Source organism: Coenobita brevimanus, chromosome 19 (assembly GCF_032717465.1).
Source record: "Coenobita brevimanus isolate Jiangsu-jjx chromosome 19, ASM3271746v2, whole genome shotgun sequence".
Lineage (NCBI taxonomy): Eukaryota > Metazoa > Arthropoda > Malacostraca > Decapoda > Coenobitidae > Coenobita > Coenobita brevimanus.
In genome coordinates, this window is record NC_136972.1 from 24,833,361 (window position 1) to 24,852,946 (window position 19,586).

At 46.2% G+C, this 19,586-nt stretch overlaps 1 protein-coding gene across 1 annotated transcript in view; it reads left to right on the plus strand.

The window, feature by feature from the left end:
* LOC145391720 (uncharacterized) overlaps positions 1-1,798 on the plus strand; it is a 10,922-nt gene extending 9,124 nt beyond the window's left edge. The window contains exons 5-6 of the mRNA XM_080266256.1: positions 149-331; positions 1,627-1,798. Coding sequence (XP_080122382.1) covers positions 149-331; positions 1,627-1,798 — 355 coding nt within the window. The remainder of the gene's footprint in view (positions 1-148; positions 332-1,626) is intronic.
* Positions 1,799-19,586: the final 17,788 nt, after the last annotated feature.

Consider the following 19,586-nt stretch of genomic DNA (forward strand, 5'->3'; position numbering starts at 1 on the left):
TCTCACCCCAGCATCTCTCACCCTCTCCTCACCCCAGCACCCCCCTCACCCTATTACCTTCACCCCAGCACCACCTCACCCTCTCATTCTCACCAAAACACTCCCCCACGTACCCCACACCACCTCTCACCTTCAGCCTCTCTCACAGGATCATGAGGAGGTCCCGCCGGCGCCAAAAGAGACAGGCGACCTCGACTGACCTCTGCGCGTACGAGTCGGAGTATGTGATGCCCCGCGCAGCTCTGAACAACAAGGGCACGTGGATGTTTCTCGTGAACATGGAGGAGGTGTCGCCTGCGTACACACAACTTGTAGAGAGCAAGAAGTGCATGTGTGTAGCGGCGTCCTTTCTTTCTTTTTATTGATTTTAAGACGCATGTAGATAGATAGATGTATAGATAGGTGGATAGAAAGATAGATAGATGGATGGATAGACTGGTTGAATGACTGTCGACGGAGGAATGCAACTTGTCGAGAGCAAAAAGTGCATGTGCGTAGCGTCATTTTTATTTTTGATCCATTATGAGACGCATAGTAGTTAGAGATGGGTTTACACATAGATAGGTAGGTAGATAGACAGATGGAGAGATAGATAGATAGACAGATAGATAGCCTTATTTATTATTACCACTTCAGTTTTATGTCTGCTGATGATGTGCTTGCCTCTGTACATCACTAAACACACTGGAGTAAGATATTTTAAGCAACGTTACGTATACATTATCATCAGTGTTCCTAAGATGTACCTAAGCTATTTCTAAGATGTTTGCTAAGATGGATGTTTTTCTAAGCCTGATATTAGGCAAACTAAGATATTAAGGCATCTCTCCTGGGTGACTTAATGGGGACAGGATTACCATGGTGGGAATGAAATTTTCCCTAGGTGGACTAAATTGGCGTCACTCAGAATAAATTACTTGAGGGTGACACTACCCCTGAATAGGCTAAAACGAGAGAGAGAGAGAGAGAGAGAGAGAGAGAGAGAGAGAGAGAGAGAGAGAGAGAAAGAGGGAGGGAGAGGGAGAGGGAGAGAGAGGGAGAGAGAGAGAGAGAGAGAGAGAGAGAGAGAGAGAGAGAGAAAGAGACGCAAAGTGTGATAAATGGTGATGAATGGAGGGACGGAAATAGGCTACTTGAAAGGGACAGATTAAACGTTGCTTTTCAGGAATGCAATGATGCTCTGTTGATTCATAAAATACTCGTAGGTGGTAGCGACCATCATCCACTCACTTGATGTAGTGCTGCCTACTTCTTCCCTCACCTTTATCATTCTTTTTCAGTGTCTGCCTCCTCTCTTCCTATTTCTCCAATCTTTCTTGTCACTTTTTACTACCCTTCTTTCATTGTCAGGTGACTGTACATTGAGTGACAAGCCTAATGGTTTTCTGTAAACCAGGAAATCATTTACAACGCTGGGTAGTAACCATATAGTCAACCTATGTGCTCCCTACGTGCCAGCAAGTGGGTTGGTGAAGGGTTAGTGCCCTCCCCGTAAAACAACTAACTCAAAGATAAACGGCTACCCCTTACGGGATTATGGCGTCTGGCTATAGATAGAGAGATAAGCTTCTGTAACACTAATACTGATACCATTTGAACCCCTACAACTATTTCCTTTACCAACAGATCAGACACGTGCTCAGGTGCGTGCAACGTGCCAGACGGTTTCACGGCCGTATGTCAACAACAGTACGTGCAAAAGAGACTCATTGCTCTCGAAGGTTCAGGAGCAGCACTGGCCACCGACACCTTCTGGTTCCCCTCCTGCTGCGTGTGTATGCTTAGGCCCATTGGTTAATAGATGTTTACTTTATAATTCTAGCGAGTCTTGCTATCATCGCTATCACAGTGCCGCTAGGGGTATGCTAGGGGCAGGGGCTGAGTCAGAGAGATGAATATAGAAACCATCTAGTGTTTTCTTTATTATTCTAGCGAGTCTTGGAGATAAATTAAGAAATCAGAGTGTTTTCTTCATTCTAGCGAGACTTGCTACCATCGCTATCACAGTGCCGCTAGGTGCACTGAAGGAAGGAGGCTGCGTCAGGGAGGTGAACTTAGAACTCAGATCTCTATTTCGAAATCAATGCAACCCTTTTAATAGTCCCCAGAGGCTTACCGCAACGCGGCCGAAAAACTGGAACCTATTTTAGCCTCCGATTGCTTTGTGAAGTGGAATAAATCTCTGTTAAACCAAGATCAGATAGTATGCTTGAGATTAAACCGCGAAAATAGACAACGTAAACAGTACCGTAAACTATAGCCCCTTAAACTACGGTATCTTAAACAACGGTACCTTAAAACAGACTACCGTAAATTGCAGTACCTTAAACTACAATACCTTAAACTACGGTACCTTAAAATACAATACCGTAACCCTATTTAAACACTAAAATTCCAGAAGGTAATGGGGTTGAATTCCATATTATCTACGTAAAATTGGACTCTGATTGCACACACTGATCTTATTTCACATATAGTTGAATTTCTCAGCCCCTTACTACAGCACCTTTTCCCTATTTGCAGTATTTAATAACAGAAATTGGGAAAAATAGTGAATTGTTATGGATCATTGTATTGTGTGATTTTCTCTTGCATCTCATTATATAACCCTTTCACTAAGATGGTGTGATTTAGATCTTGCTGCCTCCTAGAGATAATATTAGAGAGAAAAAGAGACAGAGAGAGAAGGTGTGAAGTTAGGATGTGAAAGGAGAGTGAGAGATTGACTAGGAGAGTACGTGTGAGAGAGGTGGCTGACTGCAGACGGAGAGAGAGAGAGAGAGAGAGAGAGAGAGAGAGAGAGAGACAGACAGACAGACAGACAGACAGAGACAGAGAGAATCTTTAAGTTTAAAAATCTCTTAATTGGCGGTAACAGGAACTAGATTTAAATGTCATCGAAGTGAAGGGGTTCAATGTCTTTTGGAAGTTTGGCGATATTTTTTGGAAGTTTGGCGATATTTTGGGAAGTTTGGCGATATTTTTTCAAGTTTTGATATATTTTTTGAGAAGTTGGCGATATTTTTTGGAATTTTGGTGATATTTTGAGAAGTTTGGCGATATTTTTTGGAAATTTGGCGATATTTTGGGAAGTTTGACGATATTTTTTGAGTTTCGAGATATTTTTTGGAAGTTTGGCGATATTTTAGGAAGTTTAGTGATATTATTTGGATTCTCAGATAACTTGCAATGGACTTAAATTGTTGTTGATGTGCTTAATATAGGCAAGCTATTTATTTCACAGTTTTAATGGTAAAATCTAGGTGAGCACCCATTCACGGATGTTGAAACAATAATAATAATAATAATAATAATAATAATAATAATAATGTTACCTTCACGATTCGACTTGATCCAGATGGTTTCTTGTTCTTGTTTAATTGATGAGGTTCCACTGTATAACGAATAACTTCAAAAACACACATTTCCGAGACCTTTTCTTAGTATTATTTTGAGAGTCACAATATATTTTAAGGAGGAAACAATACATATCATAGGAATGGGAGCACTCCTAGATTTTTACCAGATTAGTTAAGTTAGTCTTGAATTGTTTATAAAGGAAAATGTAGGGAAGTAAAGAAAACCAGTAATTTATGGGTAACTTTTATAGTGAGAGTTTGTACCCGAAGAGGCTCGTTTGCATTGGGTATTTTGTTGAAAGGTACAATAGAATGTAGTTATATTATACCAATTAGACATATGTTATTGCTGAAATTGTCTCTGTAAGTCAGGAGGGTTAAGTTTGCCCTCTTCACAACAAGGACATCATTTTTTTAGTTCTTTGCCATCTTCAGGCGATTCTTTCAACGTAAGAAGGGTGAAGGGGGTTAATGAAGGCTCTATCTAATCCCCTCAATGTGAAAAGTTTCCCCTAAGCTGAGGAAAATCGTCTGTTGGCGCAAAAAGTAGAAAATACATGGCTATGATCAGGGCCGGATTTACGAACAGGCCAAGTAGGCCATTGGCCTAGGGCCCACCTGTATCTGGGGATCCACTAAAACTAATTTGTCGCGCAGTGTGCCAGAGTATTACTTTGTTTCAAGTGTACACCGAGTATTTCATTATATAATCTATTCACAGCCATAAGGACCCCTGTACAATAAATATAGGCCCGCAGTGGTCTTCAACGCCCACTGGTGGGCCATGGGGTGGTTCTCAGGTGGGCCACGGACTAGGCCGGGCCACTGATGAGTTTGGCCCAGGGCCCACAAATAGGTAAATCCGGCCCTGACTATGACGATGTTCTGTGTACTGTTGTTCTCCCCAGACGAATATATTCAGTTTAGAAGTGATATTTCGACTGGAGGGGTTAGATAAAGCCTTCATTAACCCCTCCACTTCTGCAGGAATGTACTAAGTTGTATACATATCTATGGTAAGTTGGCAAAATGAAAATAGATGTCCTTCACCAGGGTCAAGATTATGTTAAAGCTGATTGTTGCTTGCGTTCATTTTCAGCGATTTTGAAAAGATTCTGAATGTTCAGGTTGACCAAAATCCCTGCAGGCAAAGTTTATCATATTTTTTTCACAATTTTTTTTTTTTCTCATACGCAGACGTTTCCAGAAGTAGAATAATAATAATAATTTTAAATGCTGTAGGTTAGAATTTGCAAAGATGTACAATTCTCCACTTAGTCTGTTTTATTTATGTGTTTTCGATAATTTATATTTCAGATCACTACTATTTTTATAGCTGTCTTGCATGTATCGCTCGGTTAAGTCTATGGATCGATTTCTAGGTCGTAACACCTCTTCCTCAGTGATTTACTCTGCATATCACACCTCGGTATCCTCCTCAGTGATGTTTATGCAATATGAGTCGGTATTCAAGCGATCTAAATGACATAAGAAGAGGCTGCCAAGCTGTAATATACAAAATTAATCGCATACAAAAGAATGTTAAGGTATAATATGCAAATTAACTCGCACACAGGATAATGTTAAGGTGTAATGTGCATATTAAATCTCTTAGGAAGAGACGTTACGAAGGCTCCCATGCTACCTAGAAGACGGTCCTGAGTGTGTATTTCTTAGATCAAAACAAGTAAAATGTGTCACTTTAGCTCTGTCTTCTGTGTAATAAACTAACCTAATAAAGTTAGATAAAGAAAGTTGTACAGTACAGTTATTACCCCTTCACAAAAAGGAGTGGGGGGGGGCCGAAAATTGCCCCCCCCCTCCCCTCGCTGCAAGCTGTTGAATTCTCGTGTGTTATAGGGACGAAGCATATAATGATAATAATAATAATAATAATAATAATAAGTCCAAGAACACACGAAAATTCACCAGCTGAGCAAGAAATAGGGAGGTAGAAAGTGACAGAAATAAATCAAAAGAAATAGGTCTAGTAGGTGTGGGTGGGTGTGGGTGGATGTGGGGTACCTGTGGGTGGGTGAAGAAGGTCAATAAAACATACCTTTAAAAACTTCCGTGGGTTTTTGTATGAACAGGAAAACATAAGACCCTTCCCAAAGCGAGGCTGGTTCCCGCCAACACAGAGCTATCAGCGCCATCTATTGTTTAAGTCGTGAACTATGTTCCGCCGCTCAGCAACGGGGCCTTATGAAATGCTGTTCAAATCCCGAAAAATTGGCGAGATGACGGTGGTTTTGGGAGACATGCAGCACAATCTGGTGTTTATGTCATGAACTGCACTCCACAGCTCAGCAACGGGGTTTTATGATACCCTGTTCAAATCCCCCAAAAAACTGCGAGCTGACAGTGGTTTTAGGAGACATGCAGCGCCACCTGGTGTGTAAGTCATGAACCATGCTCTGCCCTTCATGGAATGGATACGAAGTAAAACGATGTATGACAGAACAGTGTATCACCTTTATTGAAAAATGGGCCTCAGAGAGACGTATTTATAAATATTCTTAAGTATATAATGGCCAAAATATCGTTTGTTTTTATATTTATCCTAACTTTAAATGCACTAGATAACGTATATAAACTAGTTAATAACATGGAAAATATAATAAAAAAAACTATCATTTTAATTTACTTGATCTGGAGGCAAAAACTGCACGAGCGAGATAAGTTCCTTTATGTATGCATGATTCGTCTTAAGCATAGTTATAAAGCGCCGTGGGGGGGTACAGGAACAGCACAACATAAGGCCGCTTCCCTGAACGAGCTTGGGTGATCGCTGATTGGTCCACGTAGGGTTGACGTCACGTTCCCGCCTGGCTGACGTCACGTTCCCGCCAGAAACTTCCCGTTCTCTTGATGAAACCTGCAACAGAGCCATCTATTATTGAAATATGAACTAAATTACGCCGTACAGTAAATGGGGGTTATGATTTGCTGTTGGACTCCCCCCCCCCAGACACCACGAAAAATATAAATGGGGGAATAAATTGCCGTTGGTGTATGTAAATAGGTAAATAGGGGATGGGTATTGTAGAATGTAGCATGGTGCACTTGTGGATGGGTGTGGGCAGGTGATGAAACGTATAGGTAGCTAGGGAAGTGTAAGAATAGGTATGGAAGGGTGTGGATAGATTTGGAAGGGTGTGGATAGGTGTGGATGGGTGTGGGTAGGTGTGGAAGGGGACAGGTAGGTGTGGATGATTGTGGGTGGGTATGGATGGGTGAGAGTAGGTATGAAAGGGTGTGGGTAGGTGTGAGGGGTCTGGGCAGGTGTGGAAGGGAGTGGGTAAATGTGGAGGGGAGTGAGTAAATGTGGAGGGGTGTGGGTAGGTCTGGATGGGTGAAGGTAGGTGTGGAAGGTTGTGGGTAGGTGTGGAAGGGTGTGGGTAGGTTTGGATGGATGTGGGTGGGTATAGAAGGGTGTAGGTACGTGTGGAAGATTGTGGGTAGATGGGGATGGTTGTGGGTAGGTATGGAAGAGTGTGGATAGTTTGGATGGGTATGGTGCGTGTGGAAGGGTATGGGTAGGTGTGGATGGGTGTGGGTAGGTGTGGATGGGTGTGGTTGGATATGGAAGGGTGTAGGTAGGTTTGAATGAATGTGGGTAGGTATGAGTGAGTATGGGTACGATGGATGGGTGTGGGTGGGTATGGAAGATGTGGGTAGGTGTGGATGGGTGTGGGTAGATGTGGATGGGTGTGGGTAGATGTGGATGGGTGTGGGTAGGTGTGGAAGGGTTTGAGTCGGTATGTATGGGAGTGAATAGGTGGGGAAGGATATGGGTGGGTGAATATGGGTGTACAAGGGTGTGGGTAGGTGTGCATGGGTGGGTAGGTGTGGGTGGGTATGGCAGGGTGTGGGTATGTGTGGAAGATGTGGATAGGTGTGGATGGGTGTGGGTGGGTATGGAAGGGTGTGGGTACGTGTAGAAGATCTGTATAGGTGTGCTAGGGTGTGTGTTTGTATGGATGGGTTATAGGTAGGTGTGGAAAGGTGTAGGCAGGTGTGGATAGGTTTAGGTAGGTGTGGATGGGTGAGGGTAGGTATAGAAAGGTGTGGGTAGATGTGGAAGGGTGTGGGTAGGTGTGGAAGGTTGTGGATAGGTTTGGAAGGGTGTGGGTAAGTGTGCATGGGTGTGAGTGGGTATGGAAGGGTGTGGGTAAGTGTGGAAAACTGTGATTAGCTGTGCATGGGTGTGGGTAGGTCTAGGGGAATGTGGATGGGTGTGGGTGGGTATGGAAGGGCGTGGGTACTTCTGGAAGATTGTGGTTAGGTGTGGATGGGTGTGGGTAGGTGTGGATGGGTATGTGTAGATGTGGAAGTGTGGGGATAGGCGTGGATGGGTGTGGTTTAGGTATGGATGCGTGTGGATAGGTGTGAAAGGATGTGAATAGGTGTCGAAGGATGTGGATGGGTGTGTGTAAGTGTGAAAGGGTGTCGGTAGGTGTGGATGGATGTGCGTAGATGTGGAGGGGTGTAGGTAGGTGTGGAAGGTTGTGGGTAGGTAGGGGTGGAAGGGTGGGGATAGGTGTGAGTGGGTGTGAAAAGGTGTGGGTGTGTGTTTGTAGGTGTACAAGGGTGTGGGTAGGTAGGCATAGGTGTGGGCGGGTATGGAATAGTGTGGGTATGTGTGGAAGATTGTGGATAGGTGTGCAAGGGTGTGGGTAGGTATGGATAGGTGTGGGTAGGTGTGCAAGGGGATGGGTAGGTGTGGATGGGTGTGGGTAGATGTGGAGGGGTTTGGGCAGGTGTGGATGGGTGTAGGTAGGTGTGGAAAGGTGTGGACAGGTGTGGATGGGTCTAGGTAGGTGTGGATAGGTGAGGGTAGGTATGGAAGGGTGTAGGTAGGTGTGGAAGGTTGTGGATAGGTGTGGAAAGGTATGGGTAAGTGTGGATGAGTGTGGGTGGGTAGGGAAGGCTGTGGGTACGAGGGGAAGACTGTGATTAGCTGTGCATGGGTATGAGAAGGCCTGGAGGTGTGTGGATGGGTGTGGGTGGGTATGGAAGGGAGTGGGTACTTGTGAAAGATTGTTGTCAGGTGTGGATGGGTGTGTGTAGATGTGGAAGTGTGAAGGTAGGTGTGGACGGGTGTGCATTAGGTATGGATGGGTGTGGATAGGTGTGAAAGGATGTGAATAGATGTGGAAGGATGAGGATGGGTGTGTGTAGGTGTGGAAGGGTGTCGGTGGGTGTGGGTGGGTATGGGTAGATGTGGATGGGTGTGGGTAAATGTGGAGGGGTGTAGGCAGGTGTGAAAGGTTGTAGGAAGGTAGGCGTGGAAGGGTGTTGGTATGTGTGGATTGATGTGGGTACGTGTGCATGGGTGTGGGTGGGTATGGAATACTGTGGGTATGTGTGGAAGATGTGGATAGGTGTGGATGGGAGTGGGTGGGTATGGAAGGGTGTGGGTATGTGTGGAAGATGTGGATAGGTGTGCAAGGGTGTGGGTAGGTGTGGATGGGTGTGGGTAGATGTGGAAAGGTGTGGACGGGTGTGGATGGGTCTAGTTAGGTGTGGATGGGGTGAGGGTAGGTATGGAAGAGTGTGGGTAAGTGTGCATGGGTGTGAGTGAGTATGGAAGGGTGTGGGTAGGTGTGGAAGACTGTGATTAGCTGTACATGTGTGTGGGTAGGTCTGAGGGTGTGTGGGCAGGTGCGGATGGGTGTGGGTGGGTATGGAAGGGCGTTGGTACTTCTAGAAGAATGTGGTTAGGTGTAGATGGGTGTGGGTAGGTGTGAAAGAGTGTGAATAGGTGTGGAAGGATGTGGATGGGTGTGTGTAGGTGTGAAAAGGTGTCGGTTTGTGAGGATGGATGTGGGTAGATGTGGAGGGCCGTAGGCAGGTGTGGAAAGTTGTGGGTAGGTAGGTGTGGAAGGGTGTGGGTAGGTAGGTGTGGAAGGGTATGGATAAGTGTGGGTGGGTGTAGGTGTACAAGGGTGTGGGTATGTGTGCATAGGTGTGGCCAGGTATGGAATATTTGGGTATGTGTGGAAGATTGGAGATAGGTGTGCAAGGTGTGGGTAGGTATGGATAGGTGTGGGTAGGTGTGCAAGGGGATGGGTAGGTGTGGATGGGTGTGGGTAGATGTGGAGGGGTTTGGGCAGGTGTGGATGGGTGTAGGTAGGTGTGGAAAGGTGTGGACAGGTGTGGATGGGTCTAGGTAGGTGTGGATAGGTAAGGGTAGGTATGGAAGGGTGTAGGTAGGTGTGGAAGGTTGTGGATAGGTGTGGAAAGGTATGGGTAAGTGTGGATGAGTGTGGGTGGGTAAGGAAGGGTGTGGGTACGAGGGGAAGACTGTGATTAGCTGTGCATGGATATGAGTAGGTCTGGAGGTGTGTGGGCAGGTGTGGATGGGTGTGGGCGGGTATGGAAGGACGTGAGTACTTGTGGAAGATTGTTGTCAGGTGTGGATGGGTGTGTGTAGATGTGGAAGTGTGAAGGTAGGTGTGGATGGGTGTGCGTTAGGTATGGATGGGTGTGGATAGGTGTGAAAGGATGTGAATAGGTGTGGAAGGATGAAGATGGGTGTGTGTAGGTGTGGAAGGGTGTCGGTGGGTGTGGGTGGGTATGGGTAGATGTGGATGGGTGTGGGTAAATGTGGAGGGGTGTAGGCAGGTGTGGAAGGTTGTAGGAAGGTAGGCGTGGAAGGGTGTTGGTATGTGTGGATTGATGTGGGTACGTGTGCATGGGTGTGGGTGGGTATGGAATACTGTGGGTATGTGTGGAAGATGTGGATAGGTGTGGATGGAAGTGGGTGGGTATGGAAGGGTGTGGGTATGTGGGGAAGATGTGGATAGGTGTGCAAGGGTATGGGTAGGTGTGGATGGGTGTGGGTAGATGTGGACAGGTGTGGATGGGTCTAGGTAGGTGTTGATGGGTGAGGGTAGGTATGGAAGAGTGCGAGTAGGTATGGAAGAGTATGGGTAAATGTGCATGGGTGTGAGTGACTATGGAAGGGTGTGGGTACGTGTGGAACACTGTGATTAGATGTGCATGGGTGTGGGTACGTCTGGGGGGGTGTGGGCAGGTGTGGGTGGGTATTGAAGGGCGTAGGTACTTGTAGAAGAATGTGGTTAGGTGTGGATGGGTGTGGGTAGGTGTGAAAGAACGTGAACAGGTGTGAAAAGATGTGGATGGGTGTGTGTAGGTGTGAATGGGTGTCGGTAGGTGAGGATGGGTGTGGGTAGATGTGGAGGGGCGTAGGCAGGTGTGGAAATTTGTGGGTAGGTAGGTGTGGAAGGGTATGGGTAGGTAGGTGTGGAAGGGTATGGGTAGGTAGGTGTGGAAGGGTGTAAATAGGTGTGGGTGGGTGTAGGTGTACAAGGGTGTGGGTAGGTGTCCATAGGTGTGGGAGGGTATGGAATAGTTTGGGTATGTGTGGAAGGTGTGGATAGTGTGCAAGGGTGTGGGTAGGTATGGACGGGTGTGGGTAGATGTGGAGGAGCGTGGGCAGGTGTGAATGGGTGGATGTAGGTGTGGAAATGTGTGGACAGTTGTGGATGGGTCTAAGTAGGTGTAGATATTTGAGGGTAGGTATGGGAGGGTGTGGGTAGGTGTGGAAGGTTATGGATAGGTGTGGAAGGGTAAGTGTGGATGAATGTGGGTGGGTATGGAAGGGTGTGGGTACGTGTGGAAGACAATGATTAGCACTGCGTGGGTTTGAGTAGGTCTGGGGGGGGTGTGGGCAAGTGTGGATGGGTGTGGGTGGGTATGGAAGGGCGTAGGTACTTGTGGAAGTTTGTGGTAAGGTGTGGGTGGGTGTGGGTAGGTGTGGATGGGTGCGGGTAGGTGTGGATGGGCGTGTGTAGATGTGGAAGTACGGGGGCAGTTGTGGATGAGTGTGAGTTAGGTATGGATGAGTGTGGATGGGTGTGAAAGGATGTGAATAGGTGTGGAAGGATGTGGAAGGGTGTGTGTAGGTGTGGAAGGGAGTTGGTAGGTGTGGATGGGTGTGGGTAGATGTGGGGGAGTGTAGGCAGGTAAGGAAGGGTGTGGATAGGTGTGGATGGATATGGGTAGGTTTGCATGGGTGAGGGTGGGTTTGGAAGCGTGGTTACGTGTAGAAGATTGTGGGTAGGCGTGGATGGGGGTGGGTAGGTGTGGATAGGTGTGTGTTGTGGAAGGATGTGGGTAGGTGTGGATGGGTATGGGTAGGCATGGATGGATGTGGATAAGTGTGAAAAGGGATGGCTAGGTGTGGATGGGTGTGGACAGATGTGGAGGGGTGTGGGCAGCTGTGGATGAGTGGGGGTAGGTGAGGAAGATAGTGGGTAGGTGTGGAAGGGAGTGGGAAACTATGCATGGATATGGGTAGGTGTGCATGTGTGTGGGTGGGTATGGAAGGGTGTGGTCAGGTGTGGATGGGTGAGGGTAGGAGTGGCCAGGTGTGGATGGGTGTGGGTAGGTATGAAAGGGTGTGACAGGTGTTGATGGGTATGGGTAGGTGTGGAAGGTTATGGGAAGGTGTGGTGTGGATGGGTGTGGGTAGGTATAGAAGGGTGTGGGTACGTGCGGAAGATTGTGGGTAGGTGTGGATGTGTGTGGGTAGGTGTGGAAGGGTGTGGATAGGTGTGGAAGGGTGTGGGTAGGTGTGAAAGGGTTTGGGTAGGTGTGGGAGGGTGTGGGTAGGTGTGAAAGGGTGTGGGTAGGTGTGGAAGGGTGTGGGTAGATGTGAATGGGTGAAGGTAGGTGTGGAAGGGGATGGGAAGGTGTGGAAGGGGATGGGAAGGTATGGATGGGTGTGAGTACATCTGGAGGGATGTGGGCAGTTGTGGATGGGTGGGGGTAGGTGTGGATGGGTGTAGGTAAATGTGAATGGGTGTGGGTAGGTGTGGCTTGGTGTGGATAAGTGTGAAACGGTGTGGGTAGGTGTGGAAGGGTGTGGATAGGTGTGGGTGGGTGTGGGTAGGTGTGGATTGGTGTGGATAGGTGTGAAAAGGTGTGAGTAGGTTTGAAAGTGTGTGGATAGGTTTGGAAAAGTGTGGATAGGTGAAGAAGGTTGTGGGTAGGTGTGGATAGGTGTGTGTAGGTGTGGAAGGTTGTGGGCAGGTGTGGATGGGTGTGGAAAGGTGTGGGTAGATGTCGATGGGTGTAGATACTAATGGAAGGGTGTGGGTAGGTGTGGATGGGTGTAGAGGGATGTGGGCAGGTATGGTTGGGTGTGAGTAAGTGTGGATGGGTGTGGGTAGTTGTATATGGGTGGAAGTGGGTGCTAGTGGGTGTAGGTGGGTTTACATGGGTGTGGGTGGATGTAGATGGGTGGAAGTGGGTGTAGGTGGGTTTACATGGGTGTGGGTGGATGTAGATGGGTGGCAGTGGGTGTAGGTGGGTTTACATGGGTGTAGGTGGATGTAGATGGATGCAAGTGGGTGTAGTTGGGTTTACATGGCTGTGGGTGGATGTAGATGGATGGAAGGGGGTGTAGGTGGGTGTACATGGGTGTGGGTGGATGTAGATGGGTGGAAGTGGGTGTAGGCGCGTATAGATGGTTATAGTTAATTGCAGGTGGGTGTAAGTGGGTATGAGTGGTTGTGGGTGGGTGTAGATAGGCATGACTGTGTGTATAACTGATTGCGCACCTACATGTATACCTAAACACAAGACTGTCTATCCACAGTCACTCACATAGGCACTACTCTCTATCCACACCCACTTACATAGGCACGACTGTCTATCCACACCCACTTACATAGGCACGACTGTCTATCCACACCCACTTACATACGCACCAACATTACTATTCACGTATAATTTAAGTACAGTATTTATGTATGCAATAAAACTCCAAGCATTGAAATTTTTTTTAAAATGTAACTTTGTGCGGTCAACCACTTCGGGTCCAACAGCTGACATTTTGAGTTTGGGCTAGATTAATGTCCTCTGAGGAGGTTATTTTGTCGTCCCCTTCAGCGTCAGATAGTGAAATGTGGCGGGTTTTTGAGCGTAGAGTTTTACAGGTTTTTGCTCTTGTATGACGCTGCATCCACTCTCGAAAAAATGACCTTCAGGAGTTTATATCCCTACTCAGTAACGATCCCTCTTCCCAGGACACACCCTCAAGCTCCCTTACATATTCCAGCACCTTATCTCTCCACTTCGTTCTCTGTCATCCTCTCTTTCTCCCTCAGTCACCTCCCTTCCGTTCACTCAGAAAATTTCCCAAGTTCCACCTTGTTTTTAGTATCTCCTTTTCTTCCCAGCCACCCTACCCTCATAAATCCATCTACACCTATTTACACCTACCGATACTCACCTACATCCAGATCCACATGCAAATGCTCAAATCTACCGACACCCCTCTATAACCACGTACATCGATTCATGCCCACCTACACCCAACCTCGGCCAAATACACCTACCTACACCCTTTCACATCCACTTACACCAGCCCATACTCACATATACCCACAAACACTTCCAAGACCCCTTACACCTACTCACACCCAGTCACATCCACCTACACCCAACCACACCACACTTCACCCACCCATACCCACCTACACCGACTAACACACAGCCACACTCACTTAACCAAAATTGCGAGTGTTTTTGCGTGTGCATGAGTGTGCGTTGCCATGGAGACCAACAACAGCGACGTCCCTGCCGTCCTTTCTCCTCGGTGGCCAGCGTAAAAATGACGATATTTCCACTAACTGATTTTTCTGGACCGTTTCTTTGGTACAGGAGGGTGGGTATATGGATATTACAATACTTACATCACTTATATTTGGCCTTTGTAGCCAATAAGGATTATTTAAGCCAAAATAAAGGCCTGCACAGAGTTGCCAAGTAAATCAAGACTATTATCTTCCTGCTACCATCGTAAACCGTAGAAAAAAACTGAGGTTTCTAGTTTTTAGTGATCCTAGAGTTCACGTCGTTTGAATATTTGTACCAACGCAAACACTTATGCCACTGCCCTTAATATTATGATCGCACATGTTGTAATAATTGTATAAATTCTTAGATCCCCAGCACAATGAGATCTGGGAACTGTGTAGTGTTGTGAGACCTCGAGGTTTCGGTCGAACTCAAAAACGCCTTTGGTCGTGATGCTTCATTGAGTCAACTCGACGAGGTAAATAACCTGCGTGTTTCAATTACACTCTTATATGACTTTATTTTCACTAACACAGCCACAACAACACATCAGGAGGGTTAATTACCATATATTATCAGCGATAAATACCTCAAGCAGCGCTAAAAAACAGCCACAGGTCTGGATTTTGCTGCTCAAATTATGAAAGTAGAATTGGTAGTCTTTGGCATCCATGTTGGGCCAGGCAGACACACGCACACACAAATTACCAGAATGATATCTTTGCGATTATTTTCCTTCAAGACATTATTTTGTCCTATTCCTTGTATACGCAAAGAGCCCATTCTACACCACCTTCAGGCGGAATACCAGCCTCCAAAATTACCTAATAATGATACCAGAGACAGCCACAAAAAGTCCTTCAGCCAATTATTTACTTGCAAGGGTTTCTCTTCTTAGTATCACAACCTGACACACTTACCAACAACTCCATCAAAATGACGTCACAATTAAAATTATTTTACCTTAGCGCCGTTCATCCATTTTCTAATATTATTATCAACTTAGGTGACTAAAAAACATAGTAATTTGTGTGTAGTTATGCAGTGCAGTTCAACCAGACATCAGGTGTACATTAGCACCACATTACCTGAAGTGACTGATTAAGTTCCAGCAAAATATGACGTAATATTCATCAAATTTCTCGACCTTTACCTGTGTACAGAAGCCTTTTGTTTTCACTCGTACATCGCCCAAACACTTCACAACCAATCCAGGGAGAATATTTAGCTGGAAATACACCCCTACAGACCGATTTCTGATACCGATTCACTTCTACAGATGAATATTTGTCGTAAGAAATGGTTAAGATCATTTACGAATACGGCCCTACAACCCTCACACCCTCGCATCACCCCACACAGTTACCACATCACAGGGTGTCTCAGGAAATTGCATGTCAGAAATTCAATCAACCAAGACACACAAATATCCCACAGAATGGTTTTACATTTTGACCGCTAAGATAGCACAGACGAAATATCTAAGAGAAACTAGTGGTCTTTAATATATCGGTTTAATCTTGAACCGAAATCAGAGATCAAGGGTACTTTTACAGTTGGTAACGTTGGTAAGCACATCATTTTAGATTTGAATAATGTTATTCAACTATACAGACAATAAATAAGTAGTGTAGGTATTGTAATATCGGTACAGCCACCCGTCTGCACCAAAGAAACAGTCCTAAACGATAAAATAGAGTAAATATCTTCATTTTTAGGTCGGCCACCGCGGTGGGAGGGTGGCTGAGAATCGCTCCGGTGGGCGGGGAAATAAATGGTCTCCATGGCAACGCAGACGCTGGGCTGTATTATTGTTATACCTTTTCTATAGTGATTTATTCTGCACATAACCCTTCAGTATCTGCTGGTATGATATTGATACAAATAATTTCGGTATCAAAACAATATTAATGTCATAGAAGAGAACACTGAGTTGAAATACGAGAAATATATCGCTAAGGAGGAGGTGCGAGGGAAGAGAGTGGGTGTAAATGGGTGTACATGGGAGTGGGTAGATGTAGGGGTTTTAAAGTGGGTGTTGGGTGGTGTAGGTAAGAGTCGGTGGGTGTAGGTGGGTGCGGTGTAGTCTAAGTAGTTACGCAGTAAATGGCTGTAAGCAATTGTAGGTGAATTTAGGTGGGTGTACAGTAGGTGGGTGTAGGTGGTTTCTATTCTGTGAACGTAACTATGGTTGGGTGTAGGTGGGAGTGTGTGGGTCGGGGCAATTGTAGGTGGCTGAGATTGCTCATAGATGGGAGTGGGTACATACAAGTGGGTGTGGGTGGCAGTATGTCATTGTGGGTGGGTCTAGGTGGTTGTGGGTAGATGTATGTGGGTGTAGGTGAATGTATATGGGTATAGGTGAATGTATGTGGGTGAGGGTGGATATATATGTAGGTGTCGGTGTGTCTAGGTGGGTGTGGGTCGATGTTAGTAGGTGTCTGTGTATATCTGTGTGTATGGGTGTGTGTAGGTTGATGAGGGTGGATGTAATTGAGTGTGGGTGGATGTACTATATATGAGTGTGGGTGGGTCTAGGTGGGTGTGGGTGGATGTGGATGGCAGTAGCATAGCTACAAAGGGTCCTACGCCCCCTCGGTCAAACCCTTGGCCCCTCTACTGGCCCCCCTTTGATATTTCTGTTTATTTTTAATGTGTGACTATTATATAGCAATGACCCCCCGGGTGAGGATCTGGCCACACCATGGCCCTCTACCCCTTCATTTATCAAGACCTGGCTACGCCACTGGTGGATGGATGTGACTTGATGTAGATGAATGTGGGTGGCTGTGTGTAGATGAAGATGCGTGGGTAGGTGATGGTAGGTGATGGGTGAGTAGGCGTTGGGTGGGTAGGTGTTGGGTGAGTATGTGAAGATAGGTGGGTAGGCAATGGTATGTGATGGGTGGGTAGGTGATGGGTGGGTAGGCGATGGTAGGTGATGGGTGGGTAGGTGCTGGGTGGGTGGAAAATGGGTGTATTCATAGGCATGGCTATCTATCCAAATCCACCAACATATTATGCCCATAGGCACGACTTTCTATCCACACTCACCTCCTCTGTACCTCCACATCCACCTACATTAACATTCATGTTAATGCTGAGTTTATATGTATTTACAGTACGCTACGGTATGTATGTATATATGTATGTGTATATGTATGTATGTATGCACGAATGTATGTACTATATGTATGAATGTATGTAGAGTTTATACGTATCAGCAGTATGTAGGTCTGATTATGTGTGCATATATGTATGTATGAATGTATTGTATGTATGTATATATGTACAGTATGTATGTACTGTACGTATGTATGTATGTATAAAAGACAGTGATACCAAACATACCTTATTATCGAAGCTGTATACAGCCAAGCCTTTGGATCCAGTGTCGGGTATTTGGGTACAGGTGATGACTGATGTCCTCTGTAGGGGTGCTGTGGCCGCCACCTGAGACGCTGGTAAGAGAACGTGAGCATAAATATTAGCAAGGTTTTACCCTTGTCTGGCGAAGTGGCAAAGCCGGGGAGGGTGGCTAGGGACCCCCCAAACCAGACCCTTGGCCCCCTCACTGCTCCACACTTTTGACATTTTAGTTAACTTAATGTATAAAAACTGATTGGCAATCATTCCCCCCCCCCTAGATTAGCACTTCACCCCACATTAACCCCCCAAGATAAGGACATTACCTTACCTTGGCCTCCTCAAAGTAATGCTTGGCCGTACCTTGGCCCCCAGATAAGGACATGGGCCCACCTTGGCCCACCAGATTAGGACATGGCCCCATCTTGGTCCCCGAGATTAGGACAAGGCCCCACCTAGGCTCCCCAGATTAGGACATGGCCCCACCTTGGTCCCCAGATTAGGACATAACCCCACCTTGGCCCTCAGATTAGGAAATGGCCCCATCTTGGTCCCCCAGATTAGGACATGGCCCCACCTTGGCCCCCCAGATTAGGACTTGGCCCCACCTTGGCCCCCCAGCTGTTCAGACCTGCTACGCAACTAGTCTAACGCTGCATACCATCAGCAGTGGCTTCGGGTAAACGACTTCCAAAGGTTTTGTCCTTACTCAGTAACGACCCCTCTTCCCACGCCACACCAGCTCCTCTCATACGTTCTCCTGCATCTTATCTGTCCATCTCTTTCTCTTTCTTCTTTTCACTTTCCCCAACCACTTCATGTTACAACACTCCTAGTCTGTCTCTCACTATACACCTTACCCTTGGACTCCCTCTCCTTCTCCTCCCAACCACTCCACTCTCTAAAACACATCTACACTCACAATCACATCTACTCTCACAAACACCCAACTACACCCACCCATACTCAATTGCATCCAGCCATACACACCTATAACTACCAGCACAAATCCACATACACCAGTTCACCCCACACCCAACACCGACCCACACCAACCAACACCTTCCTTCATCAATCTGCAACCCCAGCACGCATCCACACGCAACTACACCCAGCCACGACCATTTACACCTACTTACACCCGTCAACACCGATCTACATCCATTCACGCCCACCTACAACCACTCACACTCATCCACACGCATCTACACCCATCAACGCCCATCCCAGCACACTTACACCCACTCACACCCATATACCCCCACCCACATCGACATACACCCATTAACTCCCATTTACACCTACACATACCCACACACTCCTGAAACAACAAATATTTTAGATGTGTGAGTTGAGTCTGCGTTGCCATGGAGACCACTCGTTTTCCCGCCAATAGGAGCGGCGTCCCTCATCCTCTCTCCTCAATGGCCAACATAAGAATGACGATATTTCCATTATTCTATCTTTCTGGACTGTTTGTTTGGTACAGGCGGGTGGGTATATGGATATTACAATACTTACATCACTTATATTTGGCCTTTGTAGCCAATAAAGATTATTTAAGCCAAAATAAAGGCCTGCACAGAGTTGCCAAGTAAATCAAGACTATTATCTTCCTGCTTCGATCGGAAATCAGAGAAAAAGCTAAGGTTTCTAGTTTATAGTGATCTTAGGGATCACGAAGCTTTAATATTTGTAACAACACAAATACTTATGCCACTCCCCTTAATTTTATGATTGCTCTTGTTGTAATAGTTATATAAATTGGTAAATGCCCAGCACACAGAGATCTGGGAACTGTGTAGTGTTGTGAGACCTCGAAGTTTCGGTCGAACTCAAAAACGCCTTTGGTCGTGATGCTTCAATGAGTCAACTCGACGAGGTTAAATAACCTTCGTGTTTCAACTACACTCTTATATGACTTTATTTTCACTAACACAGCCACAACAACACATCAGGAGGGTTAAGTACCATATTTTATCAGCAATAAATACCTCAAGCAGCGCTAAAAAACAGCCACACGTCTGGATTTTGCTGCTCAAATTATGAAAGTAGAATTGGCAGTCTTTGGCATCCATGTTGGGCCAGGGAGACACACACACACACAAATTACCAGAGTGATATCTTTGCGATTATTTTCCTTCAAGACATTATTTTGTCCTATTCCTTGTATACGCAAAGTGCCCATTCTATACCACCTTCAGGCGGAATACCAGCCTCCAAAATTACCTAAGAATGATACCAGAG